Source organism: Oryx dammah, unplaced genomic scaffold (genome assembly GCF_014754425.2).
Source record: "Oryx dammah isolate SB20612 unplaced genomic scaffold, SCBI_Odam_1.1 HiC_scaffold_26, whole genome shotgun sequence".
In the NCBI taxonomy this organism is placed as follows: domain Eukaryota; kingdom Metazoa; phylum Chordata; class Mammalia; order Artiodactyla; family Bovidae; genus Oryx; species Oryx dammah.
The window spans coordinates 30,678,687-30,703,138 of NW_024070210.1; the positions used below are offsets into that span (position 1 = coordinate 30,678,687).

The window sequence follows — 24,452 nt, forward strand, 5'->3', positions numbered from 1 at the left end:
ACTTCTAGGAATCTCTAGGAGTCACTGAATCCTATGAAGTAACTTGTAATTACTATGCATAAAGTATTCACGTACTTCTTAAAACTATGTACAAGCTATGAAATGTAAATTAGGAGAACCTAACTGTTTTGTCCCTTGAACTGCAAGATCAAACCAGTCAGTCCTAAAAGAAATCAACTGTGAATACTCATTGGAAGGACTGAAAAGCTGAAGCTCCAATACTTTGGCCACTTGATTGGAAATAAGACCCTCAGACTGGGAAAAGTTCTTTTGCCAATTTTAGATTTATAACCAGGTTTTCTGACCATCTTATATTTTGTTAATTAAGGACAAATAAGACCTGACTTCCTGAGTGCTTTATATGATGATGACATAAATGGGTACAGTTCTCTTTTCTCTTTCCAGTGAATTTGGGGTTTGTATGGTGAGTGTGTATAACATATACATATTTTTAGGACACATCTTAATGAACAAAAGCAGATTGTGAAAAGTGTTTATTTCATATAAGAGAAATTAAATATGAGTAACAAATGAATCTCATCCTATTGATGTTGCTGATAATAATCACTCAGTAAATATTTGTTGACAGACTGACTAAAGTAGTAGATCAGAAAGTCATGTATTACCTCACTGGTAAACACTAAATAAAGGGGGTTTCAGAAAACTTCCCAGGTTGATCAAACCAAGCATCAAAAATGTTATGAAAGTAATTAATGAATTTGAAGACTTAGAGCTTAAAAGTTCAGAGACTCTGTATATTTATAATACCATGTCTGAAGAGCTCATGCTCAAGAGAGTTTTTCTTCTCATCCTTGTACTTTTGCTGTAGTAATTCAAGTCTGGGACACTCACATATACTTAGGCTATTAGCAAGAATGACAGCTTCTTTTCTGAGAGGCAGCTATAAAGGAAAAGCAAAGTCTGAGAATTTTTATAAGACTGACAATACTTCAACTTTACTACATATGGTTTATCATTTTATGTTCATGGGTCTGGGCAAGGAACCTTCAGGACTCTCACTGAAAAGAAGTAGATAATCTTCAGAGACAACTTCATTCCAAGAAACTGTTCATGTAATGTATTTTAAATGTCTATGCAAATAGATCTATGAAATATAATATTCAGTGGATATCACACTGATTATTCTTATTTAAATAAACAGTCTAATAATTGGTCTAATAGTCTACATTATTTTCCAGATATATCTGATTGTACTAATGTATGGAAATTTTAGCTTGCATTGTGACTAGAGTTATTTCTTTAAAAGTATTTTATCAGGAATATTCATATTACTTGCTGTGAAAACAGCTCTTAAAAAATAGAAACAAAAATCTGTTTTTATCAGTTAAAAACAACTAGAGCTAAGAGAGATTATATAATCTATCTAAGACTGAAGCAGAAATTGTAAAGTCATGATTTAGACTCAAGTCTGCTCCTCCTTGTCACTATCTCGGAGTTTTGAAATTATTGCTGCTAAGTCGCTTCAGTCGTGTCTAACTCTGTGCAACCTCATAGACAGCAGCCCACCAGGCTCTGATGTCCTTGGGATTCTCCAGGCAAGAACACCGGAGTGGGTTGCCATTTCCTTCTCCAATGCATGAAAGTGAACAGTGAAAGTGAAGTCACTCAGTCGTGTCTGACTCTTAGCGACCCCATGGACTGCAGCCTACCAGGCTCCTCCGTCCATGGGATTTTCCAGGCAAGAGTACTGGAGCGGGTTGCCATTGCATTCTCCATTGAAATTACTGGGTTGGCCAAAAAGTTTGTTTGGGTTTTTCTATACCATCTTTATTTTATTGTGGTAAAAAAAAAATAAGGTAAAAGCTACCATTTTTAAGTGTACAATTCACTGGCATTAGTACACTCACAATGTTGTACAACTATCACCACATTTCCACAATTTCATTCCAAACTAAAGCTGTATACTCATTAAACAATAACTCTCCATCCCTCTATCCTCCCCAACTCCTGGAAACATCTACTTTCTGTCTCTACCAATTTGTCTATTCTAGATATTTTATGTAAGCAGGATCAGACAATATTTGTCGCATAGTGGCTTGTTTCTTTTACTTAATATAATGTTTACAAGGTTCATCCATGCTATAGCATGTATCAGAATTTCATTTCTTATGACTGAATAATATTCTATTGTATGTATATACCACATTTTATTTATCCATGCATCCGTTAATGGATATTTGAGTTCTTTCTACTTTTTGGCTATTGTGACTAATGATGCTATGAACAAGTATCCAAGAACTTTATTGTGTATATCTTACTAAATCCTCACCACTCTGTGAAGGAGATACTATTATGACCCTCATTTGCCAGAATGGATCAAATGGGCACAGAGAGATGAAGTCACCCAGCTGGTGAGTAGGAAAGCCAGGATTCAAATGCAGCAGTATTTTCAGGTTATGTGTGCCATGATGAGAAAAGGATTAGGAAATACTGCCCTATACCTGCGTACTACAGCTAGCTGTCTCATCAAGTGGGTGGAGGACTGAGAAAAGTTGATTGGATGTTTTGGAGCTCATGAGTGATCAAAGATAAAACAGTATTAGTATCAAGGTGGGGAAGATGAAGTAGAGAATAAAGAAATGGTGGTAGTAAAAGTAAAGAGAAAAACAGAATGACAGAAAGCACAGCAGTGTTAAGTGAATGAATTTTTTCAAGATGGAGAAGATCTTGGAGTGTTTAAAACAGATTAAAGAAGTGGATTTCAAGATCATTCACAAAAGGATCACAATATAAAATGTAAGATGCCTAGAAAGATTAAATAGGTGATCATAAAGGTAAAATAATTCATGATTCAACCAACTGTAGATTGAAAATACTTGGAAAAAAAAAGAATTTCAGAAAGTTCCAAAAAGCAAAACTTGAGTTTGCCCTGCTTCCACAATTATTTACACAGAATTTATATTGTATTTATAATTCTTTACATAGTATTTACATTATATTAGGTATTATAAGTAATCTAGAGATGATTTAAAATACAGAAGGAAGTACGTAGGCTACATGCCAACAGAATGTCATTTCATATAAGGGACTTGAGCATCCTTGGATTGTCAGTATTTGTGGGAGGTCCTGGAACCAATCCCTCTTGAGTACTGAGGGACTGTACTTTTCAGGATAGCACAAACTTTTTTGTGAAAGAGTAGAAGTTTGCTATAAATATAAATGAAAGGATTGAGAATCAAGCTGTGCATAATCAGTGGCAGAGCTTTATTCATTAGGAAGAAAGCATTATTTTGAATAACATTTTATGCTACCTTGCTTGTTTCACTGTCTTTGAATCCTTTTTCAAGTATTTGTAGCAGATGCTTTTTCTTCACTGTAATTTCAGGATCAAAAACATAAAAAAGGCATTCCAGCATCTTTTGATAGCTCCTTAAGAATAATTAAGACAAAAAAAGTTTTAGAATTGATTTCAAAAAAGCCTAGCCACGGGTAGGATGACCATATGCCCTAGCCAGGATATTTCCCATTTACGCGGGATGTTCCAGTGTCATTCTTAAATTCCCACTCCTCCTCAGTCTCAAAAAGAGCTTCAGTGTGGATAAACCATGAGGTCATCCTAGTCAGGAAGACGCATTAAAGGAACTATTTACTAACAAAGATATTTTCAATACTGTAAACTTTTAGCCAGAAAGACTTTTTGTTGTTGCTGTTACAAAATAAAAGCAGGCTGTTGTAAAAATGTTTCTTATGGAAGTTAATTTCTTACTCTGAATCATGCATATGTTCATTGTCCAAAAACTTTTGGAATTTCTCTTCAAATTTTAGTCTCAGAATACGGTTATTAACCTTGATGACACGTTTTACTTTCACTCCTGTAATACCGTATGTTCTGAAGTCCCACGTACAAAAACGTGATAGAATTAATTCATAGCAGGAATTAAACCTATATGGGAATACAAAATATATACAAAGAAAATAACAGACTTTCCTTAAAATGTTGAGAACACAAAGTTACATATGAAAAAAGTAATAGCCCATATTTTATGTTTCTGCTAAAGATACATGCTGTTTTGTTTCTTACACAATCAATAAAAGAACTGCTAAACTCTGAAAGTGTTACTCACTCAGTCATGTCAGACTCTGTGAGACCCCATGGACTGTAGCCCAGCAAGCCTCTGTCCGTGGAATTCTCCAGGCAAGAATACTGGAGTGGGTTGCCATTCCCTTCTCCAGAGGCTGCCATTCCCAACCCAGGGATCGAACCCCGGTCTCCTGTACTGCCTGGATTCTTTACCATCTGAGCCACTAGGGAAGAATAACAGCTCTTTTATTAATAATAATATATTTGTTCTGACTAAAAGATATGGAGCAATCCTCCAGTATTGCAATAGTTTCTTTTGGGGACGTCAGTGAAACTACACACTTCTGGCTTGCATCTTATTGGCTACTCTTTCATGATTTTATTTGCAGCTTCTTTTTCCTCTGACAGACTTCTAAATGTTGGATGGCCCCAGGAATCAGTCTCTGGCTCCCCTCTTGTTTCCATAAACCCTATTAATAGGTGATTTCACTTGGTCCTTTGGCAATATATGTTTTAAATATATATGTATACACACACACACATACATATACACCTATATTTATTATACTAGTAAACTCCAACATTAAATTTTCAGGCTTTACCTTTACTCCACTTAACTGGATATACCCACACTTGAATATCTAACTACCTGCTTGCTATGTTCACTGGAACACGTAATAGGCCTCTCAAATGTAACTCACCCAACACACCTGCCTTTAAACCTGCCCCTCCTGTTTTCCACCTCAGCGTATGGCACCACCATCTAACTAGCAGCTTAGGTTAAAATCCCAGGAATAAATCATGCCTCCACTCTTCCTTACCAATATCCAACTCTTCAGCGAGTCTGTTTGGCTCTATATCTAAAATACACCCTGAATATGACTCTATTTAATCACCACTGCTATTATCCTAGTTAAAATCACCATCACCTCTCAGTTGGACTATTGCCATAGCTTCATAACTAGGGATACAGAAGTGAAAAAGGCAGGATTCCTACTCTCATTGACCCTATAATTCCAAGGGAGTTGGACACAAAAATAAACAAAACATAATAAAATAAATAAAATATATAAACTGACAAGTGCTCTGAATAAAGAAAGGTTTGGGGTAAGGAATGGAGCTTGGGATACTTAAGAGGTCTTGGGTAAGACCTTTGGAGAAGATATTTGAGCTAAGAATTGAAGGAGAAGTAGGGGTCTGCTATGTGAAGATCTCAGAAAAAAGTAACTAAGGGCTCATGTGCTCTCTGCTGCCCTCACCTGGTCGTGCTCAAAGTAATTCTGGCCCTGTCTTACAGTAGCACAGAATTTAGATTAATTTGAAATTTAAGATAAGGAGGATCAACTGTATGGTGACTCCAGTGGTAAAAAAAAATCTCCAATGCAGGAGATGCAGGTTTGATCCCTGGGTCAGGAAGATCTCCCGGAGTAGGAAACGGCAGCCCACTCCAGTATTCCTGCCTGGAAAATTCCATGGACAGCAGGGCTTGGTCGGCTACAGTGCACGAGGTCACAAAGTCAGATATGACTGAATGACTGAGCATGTGCGTAACAGTATGGTGACAGGTGGAAACTACATTTTTGGTGGTGAGCACGCTATAATGTATACAAAAATAGAAGGATACTGTTGTACACATGAAACATATTATAAGTCAATGTTACTTTAATGAAAAAGAATTAAAAAAAATTTTTTTTTCTTTCCAAAGAGAAACAAAGAAAGACAAATCTCAACATCCGGAACACTGGAACACTGGCACCAATAGTGCACACTCCCAGAAAGATCCATCTGATGAAGCAGATGAAAGCCGTCACTGCCTTTCCCACAACATTGTGGAATGGACATTGACAGTGGGAACTGTTGTAGGAAAGAGCCATTCTGACTCCATGATGGATCTCTTTCTTTGACTTTAACCTTTGTTTTTTATAGTTTGCATGTTCAATGAATGGACAATTACTTCTACTCTGGTCTTCCAGGAATGCAAGAACCAGAAATGGCACAGGAAACTCTAAGTAGTATGATCCTTTCATGGAGCTTTTCTTTGTCTGGGAATTAATCAGTTGATCCCTTCTTTATATGAAATTCCTAGAGCCTTAAAGATAGAGAACCCTAGTACTAAGAGGACAAGGGCTCTGCTATCTGGGGTCACAGAAGTAAAGCAATGCATTCAATCACCTGGCCACACTGTATGCATGGGGAAACATCATTCAGAGGCTGGAATACTGCTGGAGGAGGGAGGAGGGAGAACAGATCTACACTGACAGAGAACTAATGAGACTTACAGTATCATCGATACCTCATGGAGGATGGTAACTTCTCACAGCCGAATATATGCTACCTGCACTGGGAGCATGTCATCACTGCTTTGAGGCGTCTGCATTTTAGTCTGAACCTGAAATCCTGAAATATAGACTCTCTAGGGCTTTGTATAAAATAATATTGAAATCTGTTACACCTTTCCTTCAAAGAGTCCCGTAGATTTAAGGGCAAAATTCAAACTACGCAGCCTAGCCTGTAAGACCATTAATGGTCAGGCCCTTGTCATGTGAAACCACGAGCTGTATTATACTACTTACACACCCTTTCACGTGCTGCTGTTGCCTCTGCCTGCAAAGTCCTTCCTCTAATTCTTTGTATAGTTAACGTCTATCTGTCCTTCAAAATTCAGATCAAAGCATCTCCCTTCCTCAATGCCCTACTTACCACTAGCACATAGTATAGAATGTGACTTACGGTAGGGGCTTAATGGATGACTGCTGAGCAAGTGAACAAAATAGAAAAGACTCAAAGATTAAAAAGATACAGTCTCTATATTCACTGAGTTTATAAACCAACAAAGTGAAAAAGTAATAGGTCAAGTATAAGCAAAATTATGGAGTATAAGAGAGATACAACGCAGTGCTATGAAGATTCAAAAAGAAGAAAGAATAACAATGACTACAGCTGATGGGATTGACAAGAAAATCCCTCACAAAGGGCTGGGGATGCAAGGCATTCTGGGGGAAGGAAGCAAAACGAAGAAAACCACCTGTGTGATGGTGTACCAGGTATACTCCAAAAGCAGTGAGGCACGCATAGTTCAGCTGACTCTGAAGCAGTTTAAAAAAAGGTTTAAGGTAATTTGGAGACAATACAGTGAGGGACACTGAAAGTCGGTGAAGAGTTAGAATGTAATGTGGAAGATAACAAGTTGGTACAAGAGGCTTTTATTTTTAAGAGTGGTTGGCATAGGAAGGGAGCATATGGGAAAACTAGGTGTCTTCACCGACTGGCTGGTGAACACTGAGTGCCCACTACAGACAGACACTGTACTAGATGCTGCAACAGTCTGAAGTGAAAGTGTCAGTCACTCAGTTGTGTCCGACTCTGTGATCTCATGGACTGCAGCCTGCCAGGCTCCTCTGTCCATGAAATTTGCAAGGCTAGAATACTGCAATAGTCTAAGAGGAAGGTTGTGAGGCAGGTGATTTTGTTACAAAGGAGAGAATGAATTGAAGAGACATTATGGAGAGAACCTGAGGGTCTTGTTTAGACTGATTAGGTAAGGTAAAGTCGCTCAGTCGTGTCCGACTCTTTGCGACCCCATGGGCTGTAGCCTACCAGGCTTCTCTGTCCATGGGATTTTCCAGGCAATAGTACTGGAGTGGATTGTCATTTCCTTCTCCAGGGGATCTTCCTGACCCAGGGATCGAACCTGGGTCTCCCACATTGTAGACAGATGTTTAACCGTCTGAGCCACCAGGGACTGATTAGATGTGAATATTGAGGAAGTGGCTTCAGTGCTTATTGTGCCTCCACGACTAAGACAATGGTAGTACTACAAACAGGAATGGAGGAGTCAGAAGATGTAGGCAGGATGTAGGCAGGATGAGGAAAACAAAAGCAAAAAGATTAAGGACTAAAGATTTTCACATTAACTTGTCTAATCCTAGTGGTCGCCTTTTGTGATAGATTTTCATTTTTCTTATTTTACAGATAATGTTCAGATGGACTAAATAACTGCTTTAAGACTATGCAGAGAGAGTGTGAACATAGGCTTTCTGATTTTAACCCCACTTAATATTTTATTACTTTATGGCTGAGTTCCCTTTTAAATGTGTTGAGTTTGCCTTGCCAGTTGGACATTGGGATAGATTCAAGACTGGTGTAAAGGAGAAAAAGTTAATTTTGACAGTGTAGGTGTAGAAGAAATTATCAAAGGAGAGTGTAAAAAGAAAGTAGGAAGTGTCTAAGTACAAAAAATAACTAGAGAGGTGAAGTTATAAGAAAGGAATTGCTAAAAGCATCAAAATCTGCAGAGGTTAGGAGAGTGAAGGCCCCTCATTTCACTGGGTGCCCTCACTCATTCAGTGAGACCTGAATGTGTGAGCATCCATAGTGGTGATATGCACATAAACTAAGGTATTCAGTTACACAGAGAGATGCCTGCAAATGTTCATTAATATACAAATGATGTACTCATCTAGCATATGTAGAATGCATATTTTAAATGACTGAAGCTTAATAAAATATATTAAAATGCACTTCAAAATCCTAAACAGGCATTTAATAAATACTGTTAACTTACTTGCTGACTTACACCATATCAAAAACAAATATAAAACAGTATAAAACAAAAAGTCTAAGTTTCTGTAGCTGCCTAAAACAGGGCAGCATAAAATGTTTATAAATAAAAGGATTAATTACTAAGTTACTTTGTAGACAAAAGTGAACCTGTTAAGTATCTATAAATTGATGGAGACTTCAATTAGTAGTTATTGATTGAATTATGAATTCAGCTACCCCTTTACTAGATGATTTATAAGGCATGTTCTGTTTGTCCCCAGGGAGCTCACAGAGTCACATATTTTCTTCTATGGTACTCAGAAGTGGTTTCTTTACATTGTAAATGCCCTGTATCTATAACTAGGTTAAAAGCTTCTCAACTACAAGGACAGTATCTTTGATGCTTTGGAGTCCCCATTTGATAAATGTTGTCTGATGTCAATAGATAACTAAATTGGCAATGCATAGGTAAATAACATGATCTGTAATGAAAATGCTATAGTGGCAACACTCTACTCAACAGGCAAGTCTCTGTAAAGTTGGGACTTTTTTAAACTGAAAAATAAAGCCCTTTAATTTTATAAAAGAAATGAAGCTAAGAAATATTCAGTGATACACAATTAGAAATCTGCAATTCTCTTGTATTATAAAGAAAGGTTTTTTTGGTATAACACTTTATATTTTCTAGTTTATATATATATGCTTATATAAACTTTATAGCTCTAGCTCTATTACTTTTTATTTAAATGGTAAATCATTGGCTCTAAAAATATTACTAATGATAAGTGTTTAAATAAAGTAACTAGCTATGTGCCACATAGAGTAATTTAAAGCATTTGAACAGCTGTTTCTTAATATACATAAAAGATCAGGGCTAAGGTAGTTGTCAAGCTTGTAGTATGGTAAAAGTAACCAACAGTCCTTAAAATTCTGCCAACATATATCTGATGGTCTCCTTAAAATGGATCCAGGTATTCTTATTAAAATCAAGTAAACAATTATTAATGTTTATTAAAAATCCACCAAAGCTATCTAAATTACTATCAGGCTGACACAGTTACCTAAATGGCTTTTTAGTTATCTTGCTTTTACATATTTTTGTAAAAGCTAATCTACTTATTTTGTAAAGAGCTTACTTTGTGGTAAGTTAAAAAGAAAGAAAGAACGAAAAAACAACTCATGTAGGTTGAGTGAATACAAATGAATGACTGAAGAATGATGCATACATCCTGCAAGAGACACCATTCAATTCTTATCCTTGAAAAATCAAGGCCTCCACGTGTTTACATGGAAAGTGGGGTGAGTAACTTTTATATGAAAAGGCACTTTTTATATGAAAAGTGAAAATGATAGTTGCTCAGTCTTGTCCGACTCTTTGTGACCCAAGGACTATAGCCTATCAGGCTCCGCTGTCCATGGGGTTCTCCAGGCAAGAATACTGGAGTGGGTTGCCTTCCCTTCTCCAGGGGCTCTTCCCCTACCCAGGCATCCAACCCAGGTCTCCTGCACTGTAGGCAGATTCTTTACCATCTGAGCCACCAGGGAAGCACAACTTTTATGTTTGTACATAAAAAACAAATTCTGTGGTTAAACAAACAGTGATAATCACTGGGCAAGTGGGTGTACTGATACAAAAGAAAACATTTTAAAATATTCCTTTTCCCATGGCAGAGTGTCTTATACTTTTCCACCAAAGTTCCCCAGGAACTTTTAGTAGCTTTTACTCACAGAAGTGAGTTAGAGCCTCATCTAATAGAATCAGGGGGCTTGGCTTAAAGTGCGTGAATGCTTGCTGCAGTGCTAAGTCACTTCAGTTGTGTCCAACTCTTTGCAAAGCTGTGGACTGTAGCCTGCCAGGCTCCTCTATCCGTGAAATTCTCCAGGCAAGAATACTGGAGTAGATTGCATGCCTTTTTCAAGGGGATCTTTCCCACCCAGGGATCGAACCTGTGTCTCCCTGCAGTTCCTGCATTGCAGACAGATACTTTCACACGTTTCTTTCTAAAATTTACTGAAGTTTTGCATTTTAGTCCACAAAAATCGGTGTTTGTTTCAACAATGACTGTGAGTAAAACCATCCTCGGGGGTGAAATACCAAGTCCATTCTGTAGCTTTAAACGTTTCCTGGTTTCTCTCTACAATCTAAGTTTGCAGTATGCTTCTAGAGTTCGAGGGAAATCTTCAGCTCATTCATAGGCTTCTTGATTTTGAGAAAATGATTGCAGAAATGTGAAAGTTGTAATTAAGACATTTTTGTGCCAACGCTTTTTAGGATCATTTTTGAGGGTTGTACCCTCTAGTTGGGCTTCCCCAATGGCTCAGCAGGAGACACAGTTTCAATCCCAGGGTCGGGAAAATCCCCTGGAGTAGGAAATGGCAATCCACTCCAGTATTTTTGCCTGGGAAATGCCATGGACAGAGAAACCTGGTGGACTACAGTCTATGGAGTTGCAAAGAGTTGGACCTGACTGAGTGACTGCGCAAACACACACACACACACACACATACACACACTCTCTAGCTGAGGCAACACAACCACTTCCTTGTGTCTACCAGTAGGACTTGATTCTGAAGTGTAGATGCCTGCTTCCGGCTTCTGTTTTGGGTGGCTATTCTGTTTTTGTCCAGATAGACTTTTCACCTGAATTTTTAGTTTTTAAGTATCTGCCTTATTTTAAAACTCATAAAGTCTATATGCACCCTGACTCTACCTAGTTCTAGACAACTAGTTTGACTCTGTGGACTCCCAGGAAATATACTAGGCAGCATCCTCCAGTGTTTGCAACCTGCTGCTGCTAATCCTGCTTTGCCATTCTTTATCTGCTCTAGCTTCTCATCCAGTAGTCAGAAACCAGGGCTATATTCAGTCCATAAATAAACAGTATAGACATATATAAAATGAATTCTTGACCATAAACTTTTCTAAATTATATTCTGCTCTTGGGCTAAGGGAAATTGAGTAAAAAGTAAAGAATTACTATTAGGATGTTTTCAAGTTAGCTCATGGCAATTGTATAAACAGAGAAATGTATAGATGTAAAGTAAGCGCCAATTTTCAGTTGATGAATACTCTATATAGAAAGTGTGTTGAAATGGGACAATTTAAGATTTTTATAAGTTGATATTTTGGTCGATGATCCTAAGTACTTAAGATTAGTTTTAAAGCTATAACTAAATTTCAAAAGATTTACCAGTCATCAGATCGAGTGCCTTCTTCAAAGTGGATATTTCCCACCGTCTCCAATTCAATTAACAAAAATGGGATTAATAAACTATGACTTTTCTTCTTTCGCTTTACTTCAATACGATAAATTGCTTCAATTCTATTTAAGAAAAAAACAAAAATTAAAATTATCTAAAAATCACAACATCAAAATTCATGATAGCTTCTTCTAAGTTGATGTCAAAATATAAGGCTTTCATCAGTGGATAAAGAAAGCCTGGTGTTAACAGTTAAACCAAGTAAAAGACATTCTATTTTTGGCAATTATAATCATCTCAAATTTTGTTAACCTCAGAATAAGTGAAGGTTAGAAGACTCTCCTGGCTTTACCATTTATGATTCTCAGTTTTAGACAAATTGCAACATTTTTCTACTGCAATTTCTCAGAAAATAACATTACTGATAGTACTTATACCTGAATAGGCCTTTTTGAGGATTATATGCAAAATGTATGTAAAGCTCTTAGAAAAGAATTTGGCACCGAGGAAGAATTCAGTAAGTATTACTTATTATTTTGTTATAAAATAAAATAATAATTAACTTATCCACTTAGTGCCCTCTTAAGTAAAAGGAAACTCACAGTACTTACTAAGTCTTCTTGATTTCTGTTTCTAGTTGATACTCAACCTGAGTTTGTTTCTACATATTTCCAGACAACTTTTGTATGTGCTTTGCCTAGTCTCATCTATGTTGTGAGTTTCTGCACCAGTAGCAGCTAATGTTAAAAAAAAAAAAACTAATTTTTTTAGTTTGCAGATTAATGTTTTTAGGTGTGACAAGAAGTCACTCAAAGGAAATACACTGTTTCTGGTAAAGTATTGCCTCTGTAAAAAACTAAACCTAGCTTTGAACCAGAGATGCCCATCTCTCCTAAGAACTGGGCTGGAAACACATTTTGTGTTGTACTTCATACTTTAATTCTTTCCATTCCTGAAGGAGAGAATTGGGCTCAACTCATGACCTAGAACTTTCTTTTTCTTCATGTTTCAAGTTTTAACAACTAGATAATTCATTAAACATACTCATCTAGTTTTTTGTTCCAGAATGTTACCCTTTCATTCAAGGCATTTAATTTGATCACTATCTTCTGTTGAAGACTTGGTTCTTCTGTGACAGTTTCACAGATTTTTGATTTTTCAAGCTCAGTTACTTTATTGTTATTGGATCTATCATTGTGTCCTTTCCCAGATCCTTTGAGTTCAGTCAGTTCCCGTTCCAACTGTTGAAATCAATGTACCAGAGAGCAAAATCATTAGTGGAATCTATTAAATATTTAGTTAACTTAATAAAGTAGAAACCTAGATATAAATAAGTCAAACTTCATAAAACCATGGCAAACGCATGATTATAACTTTAGTTCAAGTTCAGTCACCTGGTTTTTCTTGCCCAAATGAAAGACAATATTAACTACTTCAAACATAACAGTTCTCTCAATTGAAAATAAGAAAAGCAAAGAAGTAAATTTTAAAATATTATTGATGAGTTAGCTTCTACTAAAGTAAAACGATAAGAAATGCTGGTTTTGATACAAAGCAAATATCTAAACTAGAAATAATGTGACTTTCACCACTCCTGCTGCTGCTGAGTCTCTTCAGTTGTGTCCGACTCTGTGTGACCCCATAGACCAGGCTCCCCCGTCCCTGGGATTCTCCAGGCAAGAATACTGGAGTGGGTTGCCATTTCCTTCTCCAATGCATGAAAGTGAAAAGTGAAAGTGAAGTCAGTCAGTCATGTCCGACTCTACGAGACCCCATGGACTGCAGCCTACCAGGCTCCTCCGTCCATGGGATTTTCCAGGCAAGAGAACTGGAGTGGCTTGCCATTAACCACTCCTACTTTTCAATTTTTCAACTACTTTGGTATTCTGGGGAAAATTAACATAAAAATACATAAAAGCATGGGTACAGCAGTGCACATTTTTCTCTTTGCCTCAGTCTCCTATATGACTCTGCACAATAGTTATTAACATAACTATTGCAATTTGGGATTATTTTGTTCATAAAGGACATTTTTGCATTCATTGGTATTTTTTAAATGTATTATATTAAAGTATAAGATTTATCTTGATTATGGAGGTTTCGGACCTTCCCTTAAATTTTAAGCCCAGAGTGAGTGCCTCACTGGCCTTACCCTAACCCGTTTGTAAGATGGATTTCAAGGTAAATTGTACTGTACACAGAGAGGTGTATACAAATAGACTAATTTGTTAACTTTCTCTACTCCCTTCTCTGTAATGGCTATATATAGTTGTTAAAAAAGTAAGCATATTTTATAAAACTGTCTGTAGTTTATATAACCTATAGCTATTATTTTTCATATATTAATATATCCATTTGCACATGAAAATGGCAGCTAAAGAGTGATTTCCATATACTGGTTCTCCTGTGATTTTTTTATTCAAATAAATAATTTAAATTATGTTAATGTTTTAACTTTAAGAATATTTTTTTGACTATAATTGAATTTAAACTTGTTCATTTCAGAAAGAGTATTAAATGTATTTAAAAACTTGGTTTTTAATGGCTACATACCACTCTATCTTAAGAATGAATAATTCTTCCTCTCTTTTTAAATTTAAACATTTAGGTAGTTTCCAGTTTTTATTATTATAATAGCACAGTGATGAATATTCTTATATATAAGTATTTATCCAAATCTAGTAGTAGACTTACTGGGTCAAAGGCTATAAGCATTTTTAGACTGTTAGTAATATACATGACCCAATTACACTCTCATCAGTGGTGTAATAGTGGCACACCCATCTTCACCAGGTGGCTTCCCAGGTGGCCCAGAAGGAAAGAATCTGCCTGTCAATGCAGGAGATCCAGGAGAGTCGAGTTCAATCCCTGGGTTGTGAAGAACCCCTGGAGGAGGAAACAACAACCCATTCCAGTATTCTTGCCTGAAAAAGTCCCACGGACAGAGGAGCCTCGTGGGCTACAGTCCATGGGGTTGCAAAGAGTCAGAAGCGACTGAGCATGCACACATGCGTCTTCACCAGGCACACTATGACAAATTTATAGGTGAAAATGGTTGCTTGTTGTCTTATTTCATACCCAGGAATTAACAGGCAGACTGAGGTCTTCTTTCAAATGTTTATTAGTCAGTTTTTATTTCTTCTATTGTAAAATGAAAGTTCATGGAATTTGTTCAATTTTTCTATCTGGATATTTCCTTTTTGTTTTGTTTATGAGTAACTTTATCCTAAACAAAATTTTTCAGATTGTCATTTATTATTTATTTTCGTTAATGATGCTTTTTAGTACAAAAGCATTTTTTAAAATCAAATCTTAATTCTGTTCTTCATGATTTTTAGTGTTTTTCTAGAGTTTATAGTATTTTTCTTATTTGGCAGACTGAGATCAGTCAAATATATTACTGCCTTTTTGTGATTTTATTTTTTCATTTAATTCTTTTTCCCCATTATATTAGCTTTTGGTAAAGTATTAAGGACTCAATTCTCCTACTCCCAAGTAGTGTGACTGTTTTCATAACACTATTGTTTAAGTAAACCATTATTTTCCTATACTTTTTATATACAATAAATTCTGATACATACAAAATTCTGTTTTGAGGTAATTCTTCATTTTTCAGAGTCCACTTTTAGTAAAGGAAATTCAATTTATTCTAAATAAAAAAGGAACATATAACTACTAAAGTATAGCTTGTTATGAAGTTCCCACCATGTTGTATACCTTAATAGTGTTAGTGAAGGAATATTTTAGCTCTTTAGACAAAAAATGAATTTTGAGCACAGCCTGCTGGTATCTAATAAAAATTCAGTGAAGTAAGTCTCACAGATCTCTATAACTCAGTGAATCATATTGAATCACCCAGCATTTTTAAAATTTTGTAAATTAATAAGCCTATACCCTTTTTAAATTGCAGACTTCTAAGCACAGAATGAAGCCAATTTAAGTACCTAGAATCAAAACATTTTCAGGGCAAACTTACTTGAAACTTGGTACTAATGTATATGTATAATTCTATATATACATATAAAATTTAAAAGATAATGCCACCTGCCAGTTTTCTTAAGACATGGCTATTGAAATTTTATGATATTATCTTACATTTTTTTTCAAAAAGTTGAATAATTTTATTCGTTCTTCTGGTAACTTCTGTAATTTACATTTTCGATCATTCAGTTTTTCAAGATCTTCATTAAGATGCCTCTGAACAGTTTTTATACGCATATTGTAATACATTATTTTTTTCATTGCTGTGGTCTAAAAGTGAGAAAAAACCCAGAAGGTTAGTTGAAACAAAACATTATAGGTAATTCTTAGTGGCATTATATGAGTGTGGTGTGTTTATATAACAAGTTAAAGTTTTACATGCTCAGTTACTAATAATATTAGTTGAAAAGATAATGGTTATACAGAATTCTCTACTCAAATTTAATAAGCAAAATATAAAATTTCAAAGATTTTCTCTGTGGGTAATATTTAAAGTGTGGGGCATATTTACATTTACTTTCAGGATGACAACATAAAGAAAATATAGATAGAACTCAATTTGCAAATAGTATCATTTAGGTAATGCAGCAGTACTACTAAAGCTAATGTATTATTCCTATTTGATTAATTGAAAAAAATAAATTTAAGAGAATAAAAGGTAACATTATTCATTTTTAAAAATCATGGTTAAGAAATAGCATTTCATTTTTTTTTCAAATTTGTAAAATGATGCTCTAAATGAATTTGTTTTAGATTGAGCAAGTCACTAAACTGTCAATCTAATTCAGTTATCTTGAATTTCTTACTGTCAATGGATCATGTAGTTATCAATGCTTATCATGATAAACTGATTAAATCCACCAGGTACGAGGAGCTTTGCAGGCACTAGCTTCTCCCCGTTTTACGGACTGGAAAGTGGAGGCTCGAGAAGTCTTGGAAAGCGCTTCAGGTTTCTTAAGAGAACAGTGGCCAGCCTGCCTCAGAAACTCCTGTTCTTTCCATGGCACCTTGAGCTTGAGCTTCTTCCTGTTTGGATTTCTCAATGTGGGTGTGGTGGATTCTTTATGAGCTGAGCCACTGGGAGTTATATCACATTTGAGGAAGACATCATAGTGGTGAACCAGACATGTTCCCAGTACTGCATGGGATTTACAATTTAGTGGGAGGATATAGATCAAGCCCTGAGCCTTTGGACCGGGAGCACTGACTCCAAGATCCTAGAATACCAGAGAACTAACTCTCAGGTCAGTTCAGTTCAGTCACTCAGTTGTGTCCAACCCTTTGTGACCCCATTGACTGCAGCAGGCCAGGCTTCCCTGTCCATCACCAACTCCTGGAGCTTACTCAAACTCATGTCTATTGAGTCGGTGATGATATCCAACCATCTCATCCTCTGTCATCCCCTTCTCCTCCTGCCTTCAATCTTTCCCAGTATCAGGGTCTTTTCAGATGAGTCGGCTTTTCACATCAGGTGGCCAAACTATTGGAGTTTCAGCTTCAGCATCAGTCCTTCCAATGAATATTCAGGACTGATTTCTTTTAGGATGGACTGGTTGGATCTCCTTGCCATCCAAGGGACTCTCAAGAGTCTTCTCCAACACCACATTTCAAAAGCACCAATTCTTCAGCACTCAGCTTTCTTTATAGTCCAGCTCTCACATCCATACATGACTACTGGAAATACTAAAACTTTGACTAGACAGACCTTTGTTGCCAAAGTAATGTCTCTGATTTTACTATGCTGTCTAGGTTAGTCATAGCTTTTCTTCCAAGGAGCAAGCGTCTTTTAATTTCATGGCTGCAGTCACAATCTGCACTGATTTTGGAGCTCCCAAAAATAGTCTGTCACTATTTCCATTGTTTCCCCATCTATTTGCCATTAAGTGGATGGGACCAGATGCCATGATCTTAGTTTTCTGAATGTTGAGTTTTATGCCAACTTTTTCACTCTCCTCTTTCACTTTCATCAAGAGGCTCTTTAGTTCTTCTTCACTTTCTGCCATAGTGTGGTACCATCTACATATCTGATGCTATTGATATTTCTCCTGGCAATCTTGATTCCCGCTTGTGCTTCATGCAGTCCAGCATTTCTCATGAAGTACTCTGTACACAAGTTAAATAAACAGGTGACAATATACAGCCTTGATGTACTCCTTTCCCTATTTGGAACCAGTCTATTTTTCCATGTCCAGAATTTTCCACAGTTTGTTGTGATCCACACAGTCAAAGGCTTTGGCATAGTCAATAAAGCAGAAGTAGATGTTTTTCTGGAACTCTCTCACTTTTTCAATGATCCAACAGATGTTGGCAATTTGATTTCTGGTTCCTCTGCCTTTTCTAAATCCAGCTTGAATCTGGAAGTTCATAGTTCACGTACTATTGAAGCCTGGCTTGGAGAATTTTGAGCATTACTTTGTTAGCGGAACTAACCCTAGGGAGTATCAAATAGTGAGAACTCACACAAAGGAAACCACTTGAATATAAGACCCGGCATCACCCAACCACCAGTAGCACCCTGTGCAGGACACCTCATCTAAACAACAAACAAAACAAAAATACAAATGCAATCATCAGTCATGTATGGATATGAGAGTTGGACTGTAAAGAAAGCTGAGCAACAAAGAATTGATGCTTCTGAACTGTGGTGTTGGAGAAGACTCTTGAGAGTCCCTTGGACTGCAAGGAGAGCCAACCAGTCCATCCTAATAGAAATCAGTCCTGAATACTCATTGGAAGGACTGATGCTGAAGCTGAAACTTCAATACTTTGGCAACCTGATGCAAAGAACTGAGTCACTAGAAAAGACCCTAATTCTGGGAAAGACTAAAGGCAGAAGGAGAAGGGGCTGACAGGATGAGATGGTTGGATGGCATCACTGACTTGATGGACATGAGTTTGAGTAAGCTCCAGGAGTTGGTGATGGACAGGGAAGCCTGGCATGCTGCAGTCCATGGGGTCACAAAGAGTCAGACATGACTGAGCAACTGAACTGAACTGAATCCTCAGCAGACAGGATTACCACCTCAGTCAACCTTGCCCATCAGAGGAAAAACAAACAAACAAACAAACAAAAACTCAGCACAAATCTCACCCTATATGAAGCTTATACAAACCACTGGACCAAGCTTAGGAGGGCAAAAACCAAAAGGAAGAAAGAATTCAACCTTGAAGCCTGGGAAAAGGAGACCTCAAACACAATAAGTTAAAAAAAAAATAATGAAAAGGCAGAGAAAAACTACACAAATGAAGGAACAAACTAGAAACACAGAAGTCCAAATAAATGAAGAGGAAATAGGCAAACTACCTGAAAAAGAACTCAGAATAATGATAGTAAAGATGATAAAAAACCTTGAAAACAGAATGGAGAAAATGCAGGAATCAATTAACAAAGACCTAGAAGAATTAAAGAATAAACAAACAGAGACAACACAATTACTGAAATTAAAAATACCCTAGAAGGAATCAATAGCAGAATATCTGAAGCAGGAGAATGAATCACTGAGCTGGAAGATAAAATGGTGGGAATAACTTCTGAAGAGAAGAAAGTAAGAAGAATGAAAAGAACTGAGGATAGTCTCAGAGATCTCTGGGACAATATAAACACACCAACATTCTAATTATAGGAGTCCCAGAAGAAGAGAAAAAGAAAGGGTATGAGAGCATTTTTGAGAAATTATACTTGAAAATTTCCCCAACATGGAAAAGGAAATAGTCAATCAAGTCCAAGAGGCACAAAGAATTCCATACAGGATAAACCCAAGGAGAAACACGCCAAGACACATACTAATCAAACTAACAAAGACTAAACACAAAGAATATTAAAAGCAGCAAGGGAAAAGCAACAGGTAACATACAAGGGAAACTCCATATGCTTAACAGCTGATCTTTCAGCAGAAACTCTGCAAGCCAGAAGGAAATGGCAGGATATATTTAAAGTACTGAAAGGGAAAAATCTACAACCAAGATTACTGTACCTGGCAAGGATCTCATTCAAAATTGATGGAGAAATAAAAAGCTTTTCAGACAAGCAAATATTAAGAGAATTCAGTACCACCAAACCAGCTTTACAACAAATGTTAAAGGGACTTATATAGTCAAGAAATATAAGAGAAGAAAAAATATCTACAAAATCAACCCCAAACAATTAAGAAAATGGCAATAGGAACATATATATCAATAATTACTTTAAATGTAAATGAGTTAAATGCTCCAAACAAAAGACACAGACTGGCTGAATGGATAACAAAAACAAGACCCAAATATATGCTGTCTACAAGAACCCACTTCAGACCTAAAGACACATACATACTGAAAGTGAGAGGATGGAAAAATATATTCCATGCATATGGGAAGCAAAAGAAAGCTGGAGTAGCAATCCTCATATCAGATAAAATAGACCTTAAAATAAAGATTACAAGAGATAAGGAAGGACACTACATAATGATAAGGAATCAACCCAAGAGGAAGACATAATTGTAAATATCTATGCACCCAACATAGGAGTACCTCAATACATAAGACAAACACTAACAGACATAAAGGAGAAATTGACAGTAACACAATAACAGTAGGAGATTTTAACACCCCATTCACAACAATGGACAGATCATCAAAACAGAAAATTAATAATGAAACATAAGTCTTAAATAATACATTACATGAAATGGATCTCACTGATATCTTCAGGACATTCCATCCAAATGCAGAAGAATACACCTTCTTCTCAAGTGCACACAGAACATTCTCCAGGATAGACCACATCTTGGGTCACAAATCAAACCTCAGTAAATTCAAGAAAACTGAAACCATATCAAGCATCTTCTCTGACCACAATGCTATGAGACTAGATATCAATTACAAGAAAAAAAAACTGTAAGAAACACAAACACATGGAGATTAAACAACACATTTCTAAATAACCAACAGGTTACTGAAGAAATCAAAAGAGAAATCAAAGAATTTCTAGAAACAAATGACAATGAAAAGACAACAATTCAAAACCTATCAGTGCAGTTCAGTTCAGTCATTCAGTCATGTCCAACTCTTTCCGACCCCATGGACTGCATCACACCAGGCCTCCCTGTTCATCACCAACTCCCGGAGTTTACTCAAACTCATGTCCATTGGGTCAGTGATGCCAATCAACCATCTCAGCCTCTGTCATTCCCTTCTCTTCCTGCCTTCAATCTTTACCAGCATTGGGGTCTTTTCTAGTGAGTCAGTTCTTTGCATCAAGTGGCCAAAGTATTGGAGTTTCAGCTTCAGCATCATTCCTTCCAATGAATATTTAGGACTGATTTCCTTTAGGATGGACTGGTTGGATCTCCTTGATGCCCAAGGGACTCTCAAGAGTCTTCTCCAACACCACAGTTCAAAACCATCAATTCTTCAGCACTCAGCTGTATTTATAGTCCAATTCTCACATCCATACATGACTACTGGAAAAACCATAGTCTGACTAAATGGACCTTTGCTGGCAAAGTAATGTCTCTGCTTTTTAATATGCTGTCTAGGTTGGTCATAACTTTTCTTCCAAGGAGCAAGCATCTTTTAACTTCCTGGCTTCAGTCACCATCTGTAATGATTTTTGAGCCCCCCAAAATAAAGTCTGTCACTGTTTCTACTGTTTCCCTCTGTTTTTGCCATGAAGTGATGGGACCAGATGCCATGATCTTAGTTTTATGAATGTTGAGTTTTAGGCCTACTTTTTTACTCTCCTTTATCACTTTCATCAAGACGCTCTTTAGTTCTTCACTTTCTGCCATAAGGGTGGTGTCACCTGCATATCTGAGGTTATTGATATTTTTCCCAGCAATCTTGATTCCAGCTTGTGCTTCTTCCAGCCCAGCGTTTCTCATGATGTACTCTGCATAGAAGTTAAATAAGCAGGGTGACAATATACAGCCTTGACATTCTCCTTTCCCAATTTGGAAGCAGATCAGTCCTGGGATTTCTTTGGAAGGAATGATGCTAAAGCTGAAACTCCAGTACTTTGGCCACCTCATGCGAAGAGTTGACTCATTGGAAAAGACTCTGATGCTGGGAGGGATTGGGGGCAGGAGGAGAAGGGCACGACAGAGGATGAGATGGCTGGATGGCATCACTGACTCGATGGACGTGAGTCTGAGTGAACTCCGGGAGTTGGTGATGGACAGGGAGGCCTGGCATGCTGTGATTCATGGGGTCGCAAAGAGTCAGATACGACTGAGCGACTGAACTGAACTGAACACATATATATGGAATCTAAAAGAATGGTACTGAAGAACTTATTTACAGGGCAGCAATGGGCAAACAGAGATAGAGAATAGTCTTATGGACATAGGGAGAGGGTAGGAGAGGTGAGATGAATGGAAAGAGTAACATGGAAACTTACATTACCATATGTAAAATAGACAGCCAATGGGAATTTGCTATATGGCTCAGGAAACTCTTTAACAGGGGCTCTGTATCAACCTACAGGGGTGGGATGGAGAGGGAGATAAGAGGGAGGTTCAAAAAGGAAGGGATATATATATATACGCTGGTGGCTCAGAGGTTAAAGCATCTGCCTGGAATGCAGGAGACCCGGGTTCAATCCCTGGGTTGGGAAGATCCCCTGTAGAAGGAAATAGCAACCCACTCCAGTACTCTTGCCTGGAGAATCCCATGGAGGGAGGAGCCTGGTAGGCTACAGTCCATGGGGTCGAAAAGAGTCGGACACGACTGAGCGACTTTATGGCTGATTAATGTTGAGGTTTGACAGAAAACAACAAAATTCTATAAAGCAATTATCCTTCAATTAAATAATAAATTAAAAAAGAAAAAAAATTTAAAAAATACTAAAAAGAAATACACAAAGTAAATGGTGCTTATGAGTTATACTAGTAAAAAGAACTAGCTGAGAAGAAAATAAACAAATCAGGTCATATTATTAATATAATATGACCTGGTTATAACTGTTTACCTGAAATAATGAAGAGATTTCTTTTTATCAGGAAATTTGTACTCAAATAAGTTGGAAGGCTTGTATACTGTTATCTGATTTACTTAGTAGAGAGTGGATAGTCAAGATCCCAGCAGAATTATTTGGCATAAAAGATGGAATGGAAACAAATATATGCATGCTGAAAAAGCAAAATAATTCCTTTTCCCACACATGCTATGAAATTATGAAACTGAAATCATTAAATTCTTGTGCAAAAAATAAGGCACTCATAAAATTGGAGAGTTTAAGAGTGAGGAAAGCTGTTTTGGGTGATGATTAGTGGATAAAAATTCCTGACCAAGAAGAGCTTGTTTCTTGGGTGCCACTGAGGGAAAAAAAAATCATTAACTAAGGAAATGGCAAATGGTGCCTTTTCTTTTTTTTTTTTTTGCTTACAAGTAGCAAGTAAAGTCAGGACCTATCTACCCAAGTGACACACTTCCCCATCCACACCATGCCCTCGGTGATTAATCCAGTCCTCAGCTTGGTACTATCCTTCTGCTTTCAATTCTCATATTTATATCTCCAACCTGGGCGACTCTATTAAATAGACTCATATCTATCTCAGATGTTCAAAAGATTATTCAAACCTTCTGTGCTTAAAATTAAACTGTGATTCTTCCTTCTAAATGTACTCCTCCCATACTTTTCCTTATCTCATCAAATAGCAGCTCCTTTCCCTTCAGTTGCTTGGGCCAGTTGCTTGGAATTATTCTCTACTTTGTTCTTCTACACTTCAAGTTCAATCTATCAGCAAATCCAGATGGGTTCCACCTTCTAACTGCTACCACAATTTGATTAATTTTTACTACCTTCTCTATAGTGTCCTGTATCAAACCATCAACATCTCTCATCCAAGTTTCTGGAACCTAACTGGTCTCTCTGCTTTCACCTTTTCCCTCAAATCTTCTATTCTTAATTCATTATCCAAAAAAAAATCACTTTGCTTCTCTGGTGGCTCAGGCAGTAAAGAATCTGTCTGTAGTGTCGGAGACCAGGGTTTGATCCCTGGGTCGGGATGATCCCCTGGAGAAAGGAATGGCTACCCACTTCAGTATTCTTGCCTGGAGAATTTCGTGGCGGCCTACAGTCCATGAGGTCACAGTTGGACATGACTGAGTGACTAACACTTTAAAACATAAGGCATCTTATTTCACCTCCTCTCAAAATTTTCCAGTGGCCTCATATCACTGAAAGCAAAAGCCAAAGTTCTTACACCATTCTTCAGTCTCACATGGTTTGCCCCCCACCCCCCCACTCCCCCACCCCCCCACTCCTGTATTCATCTCTTTCTCTCCTCTTTATTTGCTCAGCTCCAGCCAGACTAGCCTCCTTGTTGTTCTTAAAATATGAGAGGCATGCTCCTGCTTAAGGTCTTTGTTCTTGCTGATCCCTGAAGAGCTTGCCCCCTTACTTCCTCAGTTCTCTGCTCAAATGTTGCCTAAATAAATCATATCCCAATAATTCTATATAAAAGAGCCAGTAGCCCTTCCTCTGAGCCTACCAACAATCTTGTTCCCTTCACCCTGTTGTTCTCCATAGCATTTATCACCATCTGACATACTAGTTTTTTACTTATTTAGTCCTTATTATCTGTCTTCTCTCACTAGAATATAAACTCCATATGGAGGCAGGGGTTTTATCTATTTTGGTAATTTTATTTCTAGTGCCTTGAACTGTGTCTCAATGTCTAATAGGCATTAAATATTTGTTAGATAAATT

At 37.1% G+C, this 24,452-nt stretch overlaps 1 protein-coding gene across 1 annotated transcript in view; it reads right to left on the reverse strand.

The window, feature by feature from the left end:
• Positions 1-24,452, reverse strand: part of LRRC9 (leucine rich repeat containing 9) — a 118,492-nt gene that overhangs the window by 73,104 nt on the left and 20,936 nt on the right. Inside the window, exons 8-13 of the mRNA XM_040226333.1 lie at positions 15,881-16,036; positions 12,830-13,026; positions 11,776-11,907; positions 3,728-3,904; positions 3,273-3,390; positions 769-901 (exon numbers count right to left, since the gene is read on the reverse strand). Coding sequence (XP_040082267.1) covers positions 769-901; positions 3,273-3,390; positions 3,728-3,904; positions 11,776-11,907; positions 12,830-13,026; positions 15,881-16,036 — 913 coding nt within the window. The remainder of the gene's footprint in view (positions 1-768; positions 902-3,272; positions 3,391-3,727; positions 3,905-11,775; positions 11,908-12,829; positions 13,027-15,880; positions 16,037-24,452) is intronic.